Below are 17,793 nucleotides of genomic sequence, written 5' to 3'. Positions count from 1 at the left end.
ATAATATATTGTAAAAATGGAATCAGTGGCTAAAAGGGAAATGTAATGGGAGTAAGAGAAAGGAGAAGTGGAATAGGCTAAGATATTTCATATAATAAGATTTTTTTTATTACAATGAGTTATTGCAATGATATGGAAGGTGGGGAGGTGAGGGGAATGAGGGAACCTTTGCTGTCATCAGAGGTGGCTCAGAGAGGAAACAGCATATATACTCAATGGGGTATAGACATCTAGAGTAAGAAGGAGAGAAAGGGGAGAGGGAAGTGAGGGGATGTGAGTGGATGTGAGTGATGGAGGAGAGGGTGGACCATGAGGGAGAGTGGTCAGATATGACACATTTTCTTTTTTACTTCTTGCAAGGGGCTGGGAATGGATGGCCTGTCCAGGACCACAGGACCAAGTGATTGCTGGGCCTTAGGGGTGGTATGTGGGCATGGGGCCTCTTGGACAGATGGTGATCTGTCTACTGAGCCACTGTACAGCACATCCAAGAAGAGGGACAGAGTGAAAGGAGAGGAGAGAAAATATAGGGTATGGTAGCGGGGAAGTACGAATGGAGGAAGTTGCGATCAGCAATGGCAACAGTTGAAAAATATGCAAGTAGCTTTTATGTTGGACTTATAAAGAATGTGATCCACCCGCGACAGAGCTGGAGGTGTTCGAACACAGACCAAAGCACATTTATTATTATTATTATTTGGGGGGGGGGGGGTTGCAGGGCAAATGGGGTTGGGTAGCTTGTCTGGGGCTGCACAGCTAGGTGATTGTTGGGTGTCTGGCTGGATTTGGACCTGGGTGCTCCTGGCTCCAGGGCCAGTGCTCTGTCTGCTGTACCACCTAGCCGCCCCTACTATTATTATTATTTTATTTTAGGTTTTTTTGGTTTTTGCAGGGAAAAAGGGTTGGGGTAGCTTGCCCAGGGTCACACAGCTGGGTGATTGTTGGGATCTGGGGCCAGATTTGAGCTTGGGTGCTCCTGGCTCCAAGGCTGGTGCTCCGTCCACTGTGCCACCTGGCTGCTCCTATTGTTATTATTTTTTAATTTTAATTTTTTTCTTTCCTTTATTGCTCATGAAGGTCTATATTTTTTTGGGGAGGAGGTATTATGTTTACTCTTAAACAAGAATATTTTATTAATGTATAAAAAACATCATTTGTGCAAAAATAAATATGAAACAAAAAAAAGAAAAAAATTAAAAAAAGAAATGGGTTTCCCTGGGGTAAGGGGGAGATGGCAGAGGAGAAGAAGGATCTGTGTTCTAGGCCTCCCAGGTCATTTTGTTTACTCTGCCTAGAGTTTGTGAGAATTACAAGACGCTGATACCTCTCACTCCTACCCATTCAAGTGACTACTGTCATTTTGAAAAATAGGTATTGGAGTTTAACAATATACCCTTTATGGGGACAGCTAGGTGGCGCAGTGGATAAAGCACCGGCCCTGGAGTCAGGAGCACCTGGGTTCAAATCTGGTCTCAGACACTTAATAATTACCTAGCTCTGTGGCCTTGGGCAAGCCACTTAACCCCATTTGCCTTGCAAAAAAAAAAACAACCCAAAAAAACCAATATAGCCTTATCATTCCTTGAGATACATACAAACTGTTTGCTAAGAATAGGGAGATAAAAAGAAAGCAATTAACTTCTCAGTAGTCACTTAGAAGATGCCAAGAGTTTTCTCAGACAAAATTTTTGACTGAAGCTGCTAAGAAGCAGCATCAGGCCAGACATGTGTAGGGTCAGGCTCCAGATTTGGGCAACTCAGCACAGTAGTGCTAACGAATTCAAACTAAGGGAAAGAAGTCAATGGAACTCTATGAACAGAACAGAATTTCCTGCAGGATTAGTGGTTTTCCTCCTGTCAGCATAAAGAAAACCTAAGTTAAAATTGAGAAAAGTAGTTTGTCTCACTTGCTTGGAGCTTGCTGTATGCTACCTAGTGATTTATTCCTTATTGTCAACTTGTATCATTTTACTCTTCATATGTATAAAGTTTGTCCTCACATTGTTAGTTGTTCGGTAACAGGTTGTGATATTTAACATTTCCTCCACAGTGTCCAATATAGTTGGATACATAGCAGTTTCAGTAAAAGAATACTTGCTTACTAAAAAAATGAACATGTAAAACCCAGAAAGCTCAAAATGTTACCATGGCACCTAGTCTTTCTCTTGCACACCTTGGGCATCCCTTGCTCCAACTTCATGTCTCAAAAATAAAATGTTTTTCCCATCTTAAAAACACTTCTCTGATTTTAAGGTTAGCATTGGCAGACAGAAGTTAAATGACTTGCCCAGGGTCATATAATTGGTATATGAGACAGTATTTGAACTCAGGTCTTCCTGATTCCAAGTCCAACATTCTATCTACTATGCCATCTAGCTGCTGTAGCATTTAAGAGCTCTTGTAGTTAGTTAACAAACATTGAGCACCTACTATGTGCTAGGAACTAAATTTATCTAGACAAGTGAACACGTATAACTTTCCTTCTGCCTATTTCCATTGGGAACTAGAAGTTATTGATACACTGTCTCATCATCATGATGCTGATTCAACTCTCACCTAGATCCTGAGATTTCTCCTGGCTCAAGGCCAGGGAGAGTCCACAATGACTATTCAAATCATCAAAGTTTCACACCCCAAAGGCCAGACCATCTGCTGCCTTTTCCTTATCTTCCAAATACTTTGCCCATTCCCTACTTTCTCCCAGTATCCTACTCTTGACAGTTCCTGTTTTAGGTGAATCGATTTAAGGTGTATAGCACCTTAACATGATTTATGCATAGGTATATGATTATTGCTGGTGCTTTTAAAATATGGAAACATTTCCAAACAAAAAAAACAGAAAATTTTTTACTGAAAATTATTTACAACTTTTCAAGTTTCCAGTGTATTCATTACAAAAAGATTCCCAAGAAAAAACTTGGCTTATTTAACTTTAAGGAATTATATAACTTACAAAAAATAAATATTTTTTTTCCCCATCTTAGAGAAGACATTTCTCTGGTTTGGGGGTCAGCAACATAATTCAAAGTCTCCATCTCTGTGTGGAAGGAAGCTCTCTTTGCTTTTGGATATTATAGTAATCTCTTTCTGAGAAAATTTACACTGAAGAGCCAAGTTTCCCCCCATTCCTCCCAGGAACAAACAGGATGGCCAAATGCAGCTGCCTCCTGGGAATTAAGCACTGTCAAATATTTCTTAGCAAGAGGGCACAAGTCTGAGATGGTTGTTCTCCCTGAAGAAGTTGTAGGTGGGTCTGGACAAGAATCCAGAATTGAGAGTCAGGAATTCAGAATTTAAAACAAAGCTTTACAAGTATCACCTGGGTTCTTATTCTTAAGAAGTAAGAATCTTTGGGATATCCACAGTCTTCTCCCTGTGTATTTCAAAACCATAAACTTGTCCTTGCACATTTTTGAGCAAGTATTATTATGACTATTTTAGAGTATTATACCTATTTTAAAAACAAAAGAGGTAGGGAAAGGAAAAAAAACGAGTTCCTCGAGGCAGAAAAGTCAGCAATAAAAATTTCAGAGCTCTGGATAGGTTTGCACTCTTTTAGCACTGAAAAGTCAAAAAATTTCTGCCAAGTTTCTTGGATGGACAGTAAGATGATTGGGTCACTTTGGATGCCTCTAGCTCTGGAAGAAGTCCAGTGCACTTCAGAAGGTGTTTTCATGAGTACAATTTCTGAAGTATAATTGCATGAGAGTAGACAGTGAAGCAAGTCCTAGGGACAAGGAAGGTTAAGAAAGAAACTCAATTCCGGGGAAACTGTCAGCTATTCTGTAGGGCACTGCAACATGGTTAGTACAGTATAATCAAATACAGTAATTAAAAGCCTCACAAAAACTGCAAACCAGAAAAATTTAGCATGGAGGAAATAAAATCAATAATATAGGTGAGGATAGAGAAGCAAGTAATCTTCTTGAAAAAGTCAGAAACTTAGGACTTCAGATTTTGAAAATATTTGAGGCAGTCTATTGCATTTGGTCACGAGCTAGCTAACTATGTGCAACCAACTTCTGAAGACCAGCGTACGGAAGAAGTCTTCTGAAGAGTGGTGAAAAATGTGGGAGATTGCACTCCATGGGGCCTATGTATGCATAGGGATGAATGGGGGAATGCTGGAAGCCGGAGACCAGGGGGTGAAGCATTTATGTATGTCAGGATGTAGCTAAGTCTGAACGGAGGGAAGCAAGAAGGAAGATGCAGCCTCTCGTTGATCACAGATGTCAGGTAGAGATAGAGTGAGGTGGCTGTTGTTGCTTTTGGTTTGAGGAGAAGGAATTATAGTAGGCTTGCTGGATCTTCTTGGTGTCTAATGCACACCAATTTAGTTTGTTTCTGCCCGGAGAAGAAAATCTCAGCCCTTACACCAACCCTGCGTCTTTAGCCATGTTGTAGAAAATGCCTTTCTTCTGCAAAAGGGCGGAAGGTGAATCACACTCCACCATTTCTCCTTTATCCAGGACAATCACCCTGAGTTGGAGGTAAAAAAAAAAAAAAGAGATCCATCAGATCTATGGATTTGGGAGATGTCTACCTCATGATGGTGTCATCTGAAAGTAAATAAGCATTTATAAAACACCTATGATGTCCCAAGCATCATGCCTCTAGTACAAATATCATCTCATGGGGGTAGCTATGTGGCTCAGTGGATAAGGCACCACCCTGGAGTCAGAAGGACCTGGATTCAATTCCAGTTTCAGATACTTCACACCTCCTAGCTGTGTGAACTTGGGCAAGTTACTGAACTTTGACTGCCTTACAAAAACACAAGAAATAAAAAAGAAAACAAAAAGACAAAAATATACAGGATGTTTAAAAATATATCTCACAACAACCCTGAGAGGTGCTTTATGATCCCCATTTTACAGCTGAAAAAAAAATAAGGCAATCAGAGATTAAATGTCTTGCTCAGGGTCACAGAGCTAGTATGTCTGAAGCCAGAACTGGACTCAGGTCTTCCTAACTCCAGGCCCACTCTAGTCACAAGCCACCAACTGAGAGGAAAGACTATAATGACCAAGCAAAGATAAAAAAAGCAAAGAATCTTCCCAGAAGAGTCAAAAACTTAGGATTTCAGATATTGAAGAGATCTGAGGCAGACTTTCTGATATGGTCACTAGCTCCTGAAAACCAACATTCAAACGAAGTCATTAACTTCTCCTGGTCATTCTTTAGAAGCCCAGAGGGAAAAACCAACCCCACAACAGAACAGATGCCTAGAGGAAAAAAAAAAATAGACTTTACCTTGTGTAGTCCAGGATTGTGTTGAGCCGGTGAGCTATGGTAAGGACAGTACATTCCTCAAACTCTGTTCGGATTGTGGACTGAATGAGGTTATCTGTTTCCAAGTCTACTGCAGCGGTAGCTTCATCCAATACCAAGATCTTGGTTTTCCTCAGCAAAGCCCGTGCCAAACACACAAGCTGTCGCTGCCCGACACTATACCCCACAGGGAAGGAGAAAGAAAAGAAAAGGGAAGGTGAAATTAGAAAACAACAACCCCCCAACATACATACTAACTAAGATAGACTTTTATGCATTGAGAAAACAAAAATATACCCTTTCTCATTTATTCCAGCAAAGGGAATCTTCTGAGAGAATGAACCCTGGTATTTCCTTATGCTTAACTCACCTTCAATGAGATTTTTATAACATTTTCTTTTAATCAATATACAATTACTAAAAACTCATTATAGGCCAGGTACACTTTAATATAATGTAAAGCTTCAATAACCTTTCCAACAGAGAATACAGATACTTTACTGTAAAGTATTATGTATATATGGTGTTAGGAGTATTCATCTACCAGAGCCACCACACATATGGGATGGGCTAGTGCTTTTCCTTAAAAGGCTTGAAACTGTCTTCAAGATTTAAACTCAGGAGTACTTATGCTCAATCTACTGACAAGCCTTCCTGGTGGCCTGAGTACAAAAAGTCATGAGGAGCTAATTCAACTAGCCTTTGAGGTTTTGCTCTGACAGACTTATAGCAGAACCAACACAAGATGACCAAATTAGGAAAACTGTACAGAATTGATTGTCTTTCCAACAAATATCATTTCCCTACTCTGAGGGTCCTTTCCCCTACAATGATAACCTCCTTCTGCTAATTGGTTAACTATATTGGGTGTCTCATTTCATTCCAATCTCAAACCTGAGGGAACATTCTGAACTGATCAGTTCTGGTACATTACACTGTGTTTCTGAGAGAAAAGAGAATTTTCAGAAGCTGCAAATCAATTGTATAACATACCTTGATTGGAGAAAGAAAGAGATAGAGGAAAAAAAGAATGAAAAGAACTTTCTGAAAAACTTAGTATCTTATCTTGTGAGGACACAGTAAAAAGAAAATTCTTAAAAAGACCCGGGAAAAGCTTTTTCTTTAAGAGAGCCGAACTGTTTTCAGGGACTGTTTTCAGAACAGAGAAAAGGCCAGCAGTTAAAGAGATGAGAAGTGGCACTTTTTGCTTATTATAAAACTAATTTTAAAAAATAGTATAGTCAATATTATTGTTCAGTCATTTTTCAGTTATATCTGATTCTTCATGACCCCATTTGGGGTTTTCTTGGTAGAGATAATGGAGTAGACCATTTCCTTTTCCAGCTCATTTTACAGATGAGGAAGCTGAGGTAAACAGGGTTTAAAGAGACTTGCTCAGAGCCTTACAACTAGTATGTGTCTGAGGTCAAATTTAAACTTAGGGAGCTGCATCTTTCTGACTCCAGTTTCAATACTATTATAACTTAGGTGCCTCTAGACTCCAGGTCCAGTGGTCTACCACTGACCTAGCTACCCTTAGTGTAGAAAATGTTTACTTAAGCCTAGAAGATTAGCTTTGATCACACACACACACACACACACACACACACACACACGTGTGTTAGTACATAATTTCTTTTATTTAACAGACTAAAGTGGGGGCTTATTACTAATTGCTTAATTAACGAAAAAGATGTTTCAATTTTAGCAATTAATGTAGAAATATAGTATATGTCCTTTGACATGATAGAACTAGTAATAAAAAGAGAGATATCTCCTCATCTAGGCTGCATTTGTGTGATCCTAAAAACTTCTGCATTCCATGTTTTATTGATACTTTATATTTTCTCAATTTTTCTTTACCTCCATTCCAACAGAATCCTGATCTTTGATATAAATCAACAACATTGTTGGCCAAACCTGACAAAAAATGCTTCCTTTTGCACTTAGAGTTCAGTACATTGCGCTTCTGCTAAGAGGAGGCAGACATGGTTCCCCATCAGCACTCATAATTGCTCACTTTATCAACCTAAGTTCTTTCAATACTATTAATCCACTCCTTTACTATAATAATTGTTCTAATTCTGCTTATTTTACAATAATTCATAAAAGTCTTTTCAAGTCTTAATTCCTCATTGTTTATTACAACACAATGCCATTCTTTTATGTTCATATACACAACATGTTCAACTATTCCCCAACTGTCAGAAACTTACTCTGTTTACAATTCTTTGTTATCATAAAAAAGTACTGCCATACATACTTTTGACCCTCTGGGATGAATGCCTACTGGTGGAATCCTACAAGGGCTTTCAAAGTCTTTCAAAGCATTCAAACATTACTATAGAGAGCACAACTACAACAGGCTGTCCATGTTGTTCAAATGCCAAATGTACTTGCCAAAAAGACTATATGATAGAGAACTCACAAAGGGCAAGCTCTCACAGGAAGGTCAAAAGAAGTAATATAGGAACATTCTGAAAGTTCTCTTAAGAACTTTGGTATTGATTGTACAGCATGGGAGACACTGGTACAGAAGTGCCTAGAATGGCCTGTCTTCATCAAAGATGGTGCTATGCTCTATGAGCAAGGCAAAATTGAAGCGGCTCAAAAGAAACTCGTGATGCACAGGTTTAGAGAACCTACCCCAGGTGTTCAAATGCACTAACTTGGTACCTGATCTGTGATAGAGCATTCCAAGTTCATAGTGGTCTGATTAGTCACAGTCAGACACATTGTAACTTGACTTTGACATAGTCTTCTCATTTTGGTCTTCTTCAATAATGAAGAACTAGAACCAACCAACCAACTAACTAACCAACAGAAAGGAAGAATAGAGCAAGCTTGGAGAAGTTAAATGAGGCTGTGAGAAACAATCAGCAAAGATTAAAATGCCAAGATGACTTTCTTTCTTTTCATAGTGCCTCTGGGCTTGTCCTTCTCTGAACAATTTGTCTAGCAAACTTACAAGGACTAGAATTGTATTTCTACTTATGGGTTTTTATTAGCAACATTATAAAGTAAGTATTCCATCCTTTCTGGGATTCTTGGTATCAATCTGTTTTCTGATGTTCTATGCTAGAATGACCAATCTTGGCCCTGAAGAATAGATGATAAAATACACTTCCCTCTTCTCAGAAGAAATAGAAACCACAGGTGAAGAAGGTTACCAATGTGTCTGCTGAAATATTTTTCTTTGGAACAAGGGAGGATCAAGGGAGGAGAAAGGGCAGTAAATTAGGTAATAACTGGTATTAAAAAAACCTCCAAAGTCATAATACAATTAAAAAAAAAACCCTTTCATGCAAAACAAGTTATTCAGAGCTTATTTTTTTTTGTCAAAGTGGAAGAACAATGGGTCCAGGTATTCTGGGTTTCTGTGCATAGTCACCATTTTGTTTCTGTCCTGAAACACATGAGCAAGAGTGGCAATGACAGTACACAGGAAAAGCCCACTTCCTCTACCCTGAGCTAACACAATCTCTTTACAATGCTAAGATGACTTTAGTTCCATATTTCCTTTGATTGATACCAGTCTTCCTGCAATGAGTCTAACACAATCATATCCTAAAACCAATGCCAGGATTCAATCTCTAGATAGTCAAATTGCTCTGATCATTAATCTAAATCAAGCCAAAGTACATCAGAACTCAGAAGTAAAGAAGATCCCTCTTTATCAAACTTGTCCATCCCCCTTTCCAAACAAGCATAATTTTTTACGTGGTTAATTTATTTGGTTCTACTTTGTTAACTAATAAATGCTTTACATATGATTACTATATTACTATAACATTTTATGTAAGATTATTTTGTATGCTTATATTTTCTTTTTTGTTAATAATTTTGAAATTAAGAATTTTTAAAATGTGGTGATGGGTTGGTTGGTTTGGTATTTTTGTTTGTTTTTAGTTTGACCCTACCTCAGGTTCTCTCCTCCTTCTGTACACTCATGATTCAGCTTAGCAGGAAGAGCTAACACAAAGTTCTTCAAGTGAGCCAGTTCCAAAGACTTCCAGATTTCCTCATCTGAATACTGGTCAAATGGATCCAGGTTCATGCGCAGGGAGCCGGAAAACAAGACTGGATCCTATTCAGAGGAAAGTTTGGAATGTACCATGATTTAAGGTAAAAAAGAAGCTAGAGTAGCTGAACGATAGGCCCAGGGAAGGGCCTTTATTATTCCTTTGGGGCTTCATGTCCATTTTAGACATGGCAGATTTAATTTTCCATGTAAGGAAACTGAGGTCCATGATGTTTAAATAATTTCCTAGATGTACTCATGTAGTAATTGTCAGAGGTGGAATTTGAACTCAAGGGTCTAGAGAACAAGAAACTTTTTACATTTCTTACCATCTATGTAAAAATTAGCCCTACTCATGAGGAAAACCAAAATGATATACATCCAAAAATAACTTGTCTTAGCTTCCAAATTAATAACATATAGTGAAAGGACAGATCAGAAACTGTTCTTTACCATCAGAGTACTAAGAGTTCCAGAATTTTCAAAGTCTGAACTGGATGTATAAGGAAGGAGTGATGTAGGTCACAAAAAATTGCACAAATTCACATTCCACATCTGAACCAGCCCATTTATGGTACTCAGGAATAATGCCATGGAGAGTAATAATAGTTCTCATCTCTCAAGCACTTCACAGTTTACAAAATACTTTCCTCACAACAATCTGGGGAGGTAAGTAGAGCAAGTACTATTACCCCATTTTAGAAACAAAGAAACTGAGGCAAATAGAAATAAGAAACAAGTTTTATAACCCATGCAGTGATTTTTCTACAAGTTCCTATTGCTGAGGGAAGAGGCATGCCAGGGTCCCACAAAGTGCAAGTGGCAGAGTCACAACTCAAACCCAGAGACTATGCTTCTAAGCCTGGGGGCTCTTTCTATTATTATACCATGGCAAATATTTAAACAGAAAGTCAAAGAGCAAATAAATTTCCTCTATGGTTCCTGCTAAGGAATGCCAGGGCAGAAAATGCCACCTATCCCTAACATTCATCTTTCTTCCTGCCCTCAAACAATGTTTAAATGTGCCACTTGACTTCCTACCCAAAAGGGATCAAATAATTTCTTTCTTTCTTAGGTATCACTGGCTACAACTGAGGCCCCACCCACTCTTATATCTGCAGGAGGTTAACCTATGGTGCTAAGATAAACAATAAACTTAAGAATTTACTTTGAGACCAAAGCTGACAACTGTTTCTGAATTTTGACCTGGCTGGGGCTCAGGATCACCCAGCCAATGATATAATACAGCTCCTTTAAAAAATAAACCCTTCCTTAGATAGAGGAAGTACCCAATACCTCAAAAGAGGTTTGTAGTTCATATAAGAAGAAATAAATATTTTTAAAGATGACTTTTAAGATCCTCTGCAATTTGGCCTTGAATTTGAGAGGAGTTGTCACTACTCTCCTACATAACCCCCTCCAATTCCAGACAAATTGTCTTAATCAAGACAGACTGTGCTATCTTTGGCCAATGGGAACTTCAGTGGCATAATGAGTTTTAGATGAAATTTAAATTATAGAAATGAAATTATATTTATAATCTTAAGACAATGCAAACAACAATTTATGAAGTGCTATATGAAATAGAGTGGAGACTTCTAACTTGAAAACAGATGATTATAAAGACTTCATTCTTAGAACATCTAATTAAATATGCAAAAATAAAATTTATCTGAGAAAAATTTTATATAAATACATGTAAACAATGAAAAATCCAACATTACTGTCTAAAAACATGACAAGGATGATACAGAATGAATGACCACTACAATTTTGAACTCTGTATGATCAACTCAGCTTAGGTATTAAAGTAAAAAAAATAATAATTTTAAAAGTCAACCTTCAGCAACATAAACTACTCAGGAATTGTATTCTTCCCTCCCCTGTACCTGAGGGATAATGGTGATCTTGAATCTAAGATGATGCAGTCCAATCTTGGCAATATTAATACCATCAATGATGATCTCTCCTTCCTCAGACTCATTGATACGAAATAAGCCGAGGGTGAGTGATGACTTGCCTGCTCCAGTCCGACCTACAATCCCAACCTGTTAAAACCAAATGGAGTTGCCTGAATGTCAATTTTACTGGTGCCATTCATGAATAACTCTATATATTCTCCCCTACTACTGTTCCCAATGTATTCACTGACAACCATTTCAGTGATCAGTCTAATATTACATTCCCAACAATAGTGTCCCCTTTCCCTTTCAAAGCTTTCCAGAGACAGCTTCAAGGTATTCACTCTCTTCTTCCAGAAATGTTTAACATTTTGTAACCTGATTTTTAAAACACTATCTAGAATAAGAATGGTACTATCTTTATTTTCCTAGGTTAAAGCTGAGTCCCTGGAAGAGCTGAACTTGTCTGAGAGAATAGTGATTTTTAGCTGGTTCTATTTGCCCAGTCTGGTGGCCTTTTAGCTGTCATTTTTAGGATTTCACCCATATGTGTGTTGAAGAGACAGCTTAAAGGCTAGAGAAAAACTGTTCACACAGGTCAGAAAGAGGAAGCTCAAGGTTCAAGTGGAGTCAGGAACCTACCTTCTCCCCACCTTCAATAGTAACATTGATGTGTTTCAGAACTAAGTCTAAGTCCTCCCGATAACGTAGACTGAAGTCTCGGAATTCCACTTGGCCCTCCTGTGGCCAGTTGCTGGGAGGGGCTGTTTCTTCAATACACCATGGAGCCTGAAATCACAATCAGGGAAGATGATTAGGACAGAAATTAATCTAATTCAACAGGTATTTATTAAGTGCTTACTCTGTTCTTGAAATCCTGCTAGGGACTAAGGGGTTAAGAGAGAAACAATCCCTGCCCTTGAGGAACTTACAATCCACTAGAGGAACGTAACACATACACAGATAGGTAGATACAAAGGTGTATAAAGTAAATGCAAGGTAATTTTAAGGGGTTGAGGGAAGAGCACTAACAATTTGGAAGCATCAACAAAGGTCTTATATAAGAGATGACTTAAGTTGAAACCTGAATGAAGCTAGATTCCTTGGATATCCATGGTGAGCCATATCCCTTTCCTGGACCTAGGTAGCATACATTTCCAAGAAACTTTTTGAGAATATGAAGGCTGCTGCCCAAAGTCACCCAAAAGTTTCACATTCCCATCTCTACAAGAGAAGCTTTCAAATCAATGGATTACTTTAAAATATTCCATTCAACCTGCTTCTTTCCCATGGAGTGACACCAACACCACTTTCTAGAACAGGGCTATCAAACACAAGTAGAAAGGATTTCTGCAGGTCACATACTGACTTAAAAAAATCACAAATTAACATTATCTATGTTGTAAGCTATTTTTGTTTTGTTAGATATTTCTCAATTACTTTTTTTTAAAAGTTTTTGCAAGGCAAATGGGGTTAAGTGGCTTGCCCAAGGTCACACAGTTAGGTTAATTATGAAGTATCTGAGGTTGGATTTGAACTCAGGTACTCCTGACTCCAGGGCTAGTGCTCTATCCATTGCACCACCCAGCTGCCCCCTCAATTACTTTTTTACTGACTGACAGCAAGAGGGATACCTCTGCCCTGGAGGATACCATGGATAAAGCTTCTATTCATAAAAACTCAGATATGGAAGAGCCCTTAAAGATACAATCACAGTATTAAAGTCATAGGATCTGGAAGTAGAAGAGACCTCAAAGGTCATAACATCCTCAGCCATGCAAGCAGCAAGTGGCAGAGCTGGTAGCTGATGTCAGATCACATGACTCCAAGTTTAGCACTGTTATCATTATATCATACAACTCTAAAATGCTGGATTGTTAGGTGCTTTTTTTTGGGGGGGGGTGGACACTTTGAGAAAGTAGGAAAGGAAAACAAAAGATGTTTTTGCTCTAATGGTGAAAGAAGCCTCTCTATTAAAGGCTCATTAATAGAGCTGGGGGGGGGGGGAGTGGGAAATTGATGCTTTTACTCTGTCTTGACCACAGTAGACACTCAATTAATCCTCCTTGAATTACACTGAACAAGGGCAAGCACAACATGATGTTGCTACTAAACAAAAGCAGCCCAGGAAATTTCTGGGTCCTAAGAAAAGAAAAAATCAGGGACAACTCAACTTGGCACTTATAAGTAAGACCTCATATATTTAAAATCCTTGTAAATGAATTTTCAAGGCAATAAAATATTGCCATTTAAACTCTATGTTTGTTTTTTGTTTTGATTACTGGAGATTTTTCTGTCATATTATAGGTTTTCTTGTCCTTTAAAGGCACATATAGAGAACTTATCCATTCTGGATAATTTGGATAATCAATAGCTCTGAACATCAATTACTGTATTTTGCTGAACTGGAATATAAGGTTATCTTCAGGGACTCTTGAAGGATTTAGGACTGTTCAATCCTTTCAATAAAGCCTCCCTTCACCACCACCCCCAGGTTTCTATACTTTCAAAGTCCTTATTCCTCCTTAAGAGTTTTTCTTATAGCATTACATTGGCAGCTAGGTGTGACAGTGGATAGATTGCCTGCCTCAGTTTCCTTGCCTGTAAAATGAGCTGGAGAAGGAAATGGCAAACCACTCCAAGTATCTTTGCTAAGCAACCTAATGGGGTCATAAAAGAGTCAGACAGGACTAAAATGACTGAACAACAATAAATGTGCTATGAGCTGGAAAACCAAATAACTGAGTTTTAGAACAATATCTAAATTAAAAACAAGTAGGCTTTTTTTCTCATAGGAGAGAACCTCTCAGGTATTTGTTGCTATTTAGTTGCTTAGTTGTGTTCAACTCTTTGTGAACCTCTGGACTAATAATGGGGTTTTCTTGACAAAGGTCCTAGAGTGGCTATTTTTTTCCCAGGGGATTAAGGCAAATAGATTAAGTGACTGGCCCAGGAACATATAGCTAGTGTCTGAGGCTGGATTTGACCTCATGACTTCATGACTCCAGATTCAGCACAATTGCTCATTACACCACCTAGCTGCCTACAGTTATTGTACCAGAATTTGGTAAAATGATAGCCAACAAAAACTAAATCTATTTGGAAAAGTATTTAACATCTTTGTATTTCTTAAATTTTCTTCTATATTATTTCTTGACTAACTTACAAAAGATCACAATTTAATACTGGAAGAGACCTTATTAGCTGATTAATTTAACCCCCTCATTTTACAGATACGAAAATTAGATCTAAAAGAGTTTAGTGTCTTGTCCAAAGTGTTACATTTAGGCTCCAAAAATCAAATTCATCAATCACAAGATGGTAGAGCTTCAGCTAGTCAATCATTGGTTGGAAAAAAAGGAAGGAGGAGATAGAGGGATTTTAGCAGAATCCAAAGGTCAATATGAGTTACAATATGAGTCTGATACAGTAATAAAAAAAACCCAACAATACAAAAACTAATGCAATCTTTGGTTATATTTGTAATGTTCCAGACTAGACATACTATGAACTTGTCAGAACACACCTAGAATATTTAATTTCCATTCTGAGTACCTGAAGATACTGATAAGCTGGAAATAGGTCAAAGAAGGTGATTAGGATGGTATGGATCATGCCTCCTATTAAGAATTGACTGAGGGAACTGTGGGTAATAATTAGAGTGATTTTAATAGAAGCTCTTCTATAATGTATGTCCCACTGAGGCAGACATGAGACACAAATGTTTCTCATGTTCATTACATGCCCAGAAACATGAAAATGCTTCACTGATATTCAGTGAGCTCCCAAGAGTAGGTCTCAAAAGAAAACTAAATAGAGCTATTTGTAAGGACTGGTATCAATATTGCATTGTCTAAGAAGAAATAAAGCAGAGCAAAGAATAGTGAAAGAAATCCAACACCATAGACAGAAAACCATAACAAAACAGCCAGTTTTCAAAAGAGGGATGAGAGAGTCCAACTAAACCAAGAAGTCATTTCAAAATCTTTTTTGATAGCCTATGAAGTTATGTTTTATTAATTGAATAATTCATGAAAATAAAGCCAAGAATTAAGTTTTCCTAGAGGCAATTCAACATTTTGAATCTCAGGATCCTAAAACATGGATAATATGCCAGTAACAAGAGGTCAGTCAATGATAAGGCAGAAACTACAGGTGCAATTCCCCATATTTCCAATAGAGGATGCTCATGCCATTCTATTGGATGAATCCATTAGGAATAAGAATTTTGCTCAATTCAAAAAAGCTGAACATTTTTAAACATTTCAGAAAATTAAAGAGCAAACTGTTGGGGTTCTAAGTGGAAAGTGGTCCTTCTAATTCAGCCAATAACCCTGGTTCATCTTCTATGTCTGTTGGGCATTACTTAAGAGTCTTAGGGCTTAAGTCAAGGAATATAAATTACTAACAGAACAGACTCCTATCTGACCTTAAACAAGATGAATCAAGATAAAAATCAAGCACCTTTCCCAAGCAAAAATACTTACCTCCTTCTGTGTTTCTGAATATTCTTTGAGCCTCTCCACAGCAACGATATTTGTTTCCATCTCCGAGGACATTCGTACCAGCCAGTTCAAGTATGAGGTGATCTACAAAAGCCAAATTCAAATTCATCTCAGCGAAAGGTCCTCATCTACTCTGCCCACCAACACTTCTCTTCCCAAATACCTAAGAAAAGCAATTCTGAAAAATCCCCATGGATTGTAATGAAATGTAGCCCATGGCACCTCTTAAAGATTGAGATCAAAGCACTTCTACTTTCAGTGTCTTGCCAAACCCTCTGGGATGCTCTACTGGCTTAAGACATGAGATCAGATAGTGATAGGAAAATGACAAAAAATTCTCAAATTCAGGCATATCTGAGAGTCTTCAACAATAATCTGTAGGGGTCAGCTAGGTGGTAAAGTAGATAGAGCACCAGCCCTGGACTCAGAAGGACTTGAATGCAAATCCAACACCAGATACTTAATAATTACCTAGCTTTGTGACCTTGGACAAGTCACTTAACCCCATTGCCTTACAAAATAAAAAACAACAACAACAAAAAAACCAAAACCACAAAACAATAATCTGGTGCAGCTATATTATGCTTTACATTTTAAAAATATTCTACAAATATTCCGTATTATAAACCCCTTTGATATTCTGGTGAAGTCTAGGATCTCTGTCCAGAATGATGTAATGTAACGTAAATGTAATGTAAAGCATTACACAGAAAACTCAGGATTAAAAAAGAAACCAACTATAATGAAATAGTTGTCAAAATATTTTTTAAAAACAACTGAGAACAGATGAAAAAGTCCTTCATTATCCCCATTTTACCCTTAGCAGAATTCTGTTCTTAAACCAATTATTGCTCAAGGTCACACACAGGATTTGAGGCAGAGTCAGCTCTAGAATCCCTCTCTTGACTCCCAAGTCCAAGTCCCTTTCCACTACTTCATTCAGACAGGACAACTGAATTCTGATTCTAATGAGGCTAAGCTTTAAATCCTCTCTCCCTTTAAGGGGCAGTTGGTGCCACTCTATTACCTTAGAAGGAATTCTACCCCTACAACCCACCAAAAATAATTATGGAGAAGCAAGAAGATCACTAGACAAAGACAGGAGATACCCAGATTACTGCAGTTAATTACCTGGTAGTATTCACTGTTCTGGACCTCACTTTCCTCACTTGGAAAATAAAGGCACTGGATTACATATCTAAGGTTGCCACACACTTTTGCTTATGCTAACTACAGATTTAGTACATCTGGGATAATTTGGCTTAGAACTCACTTAGCAATTAATCTTTCAACACATAAACCTCCCAATCCTATTGTATCAGGTAATCTGATCAAGTGTGAATGAATGTAAATACTACCTCCAGCCTTTTCTACTTCCAGGTGAGTTCACTGGGGAAAAGAAGGCAAATAAGATGCAGTTTCATCTGAAGATAAGGTACTATGGCAACAGAGGAAATAATGTCCAGGGACTTTGCTAGCAAAGTCTTATCTGCACTCCACTCTTCCTGGGGAGTCAGAGGGTATAATGTTGCATAAATTGTCATGACTCAGTTGTTTGTGAAAGTTATGCTTAACTTTTTTTTTTTTTAATGAAGGGCTTGGGAAGGGAGGAGAAGGAAGGGAAAATACATTGGGAAATAATCATGGAGTAAAAAACAAAGTGAAATAAGCAACTATGACTGGGTGAATGGACAAATTCCAAACAGACTCTCATATGTTGGAAATAGCAGCAAAGATCCAAAGCCCGAATCCAAAAGTAGACCTGCGCAAAAGGTGCCCATGAACTTCAGAACAATATCAGATAAACACAAGACAAGGGTTTCAGACTATTTATTAAAGAGGAACAACCTGTCAACTCTCCCAAACCTTCACCTTGCTTGAGATCAAAGTATCTCCAAAAAAAAATTTCCTTTCAGTTCTCAGATTCTAGGCTTCCGGGATTATAGGTAATTTCCACATTTCCAAACTATCTCCTGTGCTTCTGGGCACCAACATCAAAGGCAGGAAAGACATTTTCTCATTAAAGGATCAAAGAAGTAATTACTGTTGTTGTTCAGTCATTTTTCAGTCATATCTGACTCTTTGTGACCCCATT

At 38.0% G+C, this 17,793-nt stretch overlaps 1 protein-coding gene across 1 annotated transcript in view; it reads right to left on the bottom strand.

The window, feature by feature from the left end:
- Positions 1-751: 751 nt before the first annotated feature.
- Positions 752-17,793, bottom strand: part of ABCC1 (ATP binding cassette subfamily C member 1 (ABCC1 blood group)) — a 152,179-nt gene continuing 135,137 nt past the window's right edge. Inside the window, exons 26-31 of the mRNA XM_074196489.1 lie at positions 15,681-15,782; positions 11,836-11,982; positions 11,182-11,340; positions 9,192-9,358; positions 5,254-5,448; positions 752-4,479 (exon numbers count right to left, since the gene is read on the bottom strand). Of these exons, the coding sequence (XP_074052590.1) occupies positions 4,371-4,479; positions 5,254-5,448; positions 9,192-9,358; positions 11,182-11,340; positions 11,836-11,982; positions 15,681-15,782 (879 nt within the window). The 3' untranslated portion in view covers positions 752-4,370. The remainder of the gene's footprint in view (positions 4,480-5,253; positions 5,449-9,191; positions 9,359-11,181; positions 11,341-11,835; positions 11,983-15,680; positions 15,783-17,793) is intronic.

Source organism: Macrotis lagotis, chromosome 8 (assembly GCF_037893015.1).
Source record: "Macrotis lagotis isolate mMagLag1 chromosome 8, bilby.v1.9.chrom.fasta, whole genome shotgun sequence".
NCBI lineage: Eukaryota > Metazoa > Chordata > Mammalia > Peramelemorphia > Peramelidae > Macrotis > Macrotis lagotis.
Note: the sequence above shows the minus strand (reverse complement) of the source record. Positions and strands in the feature narration are given on the sequence as shown.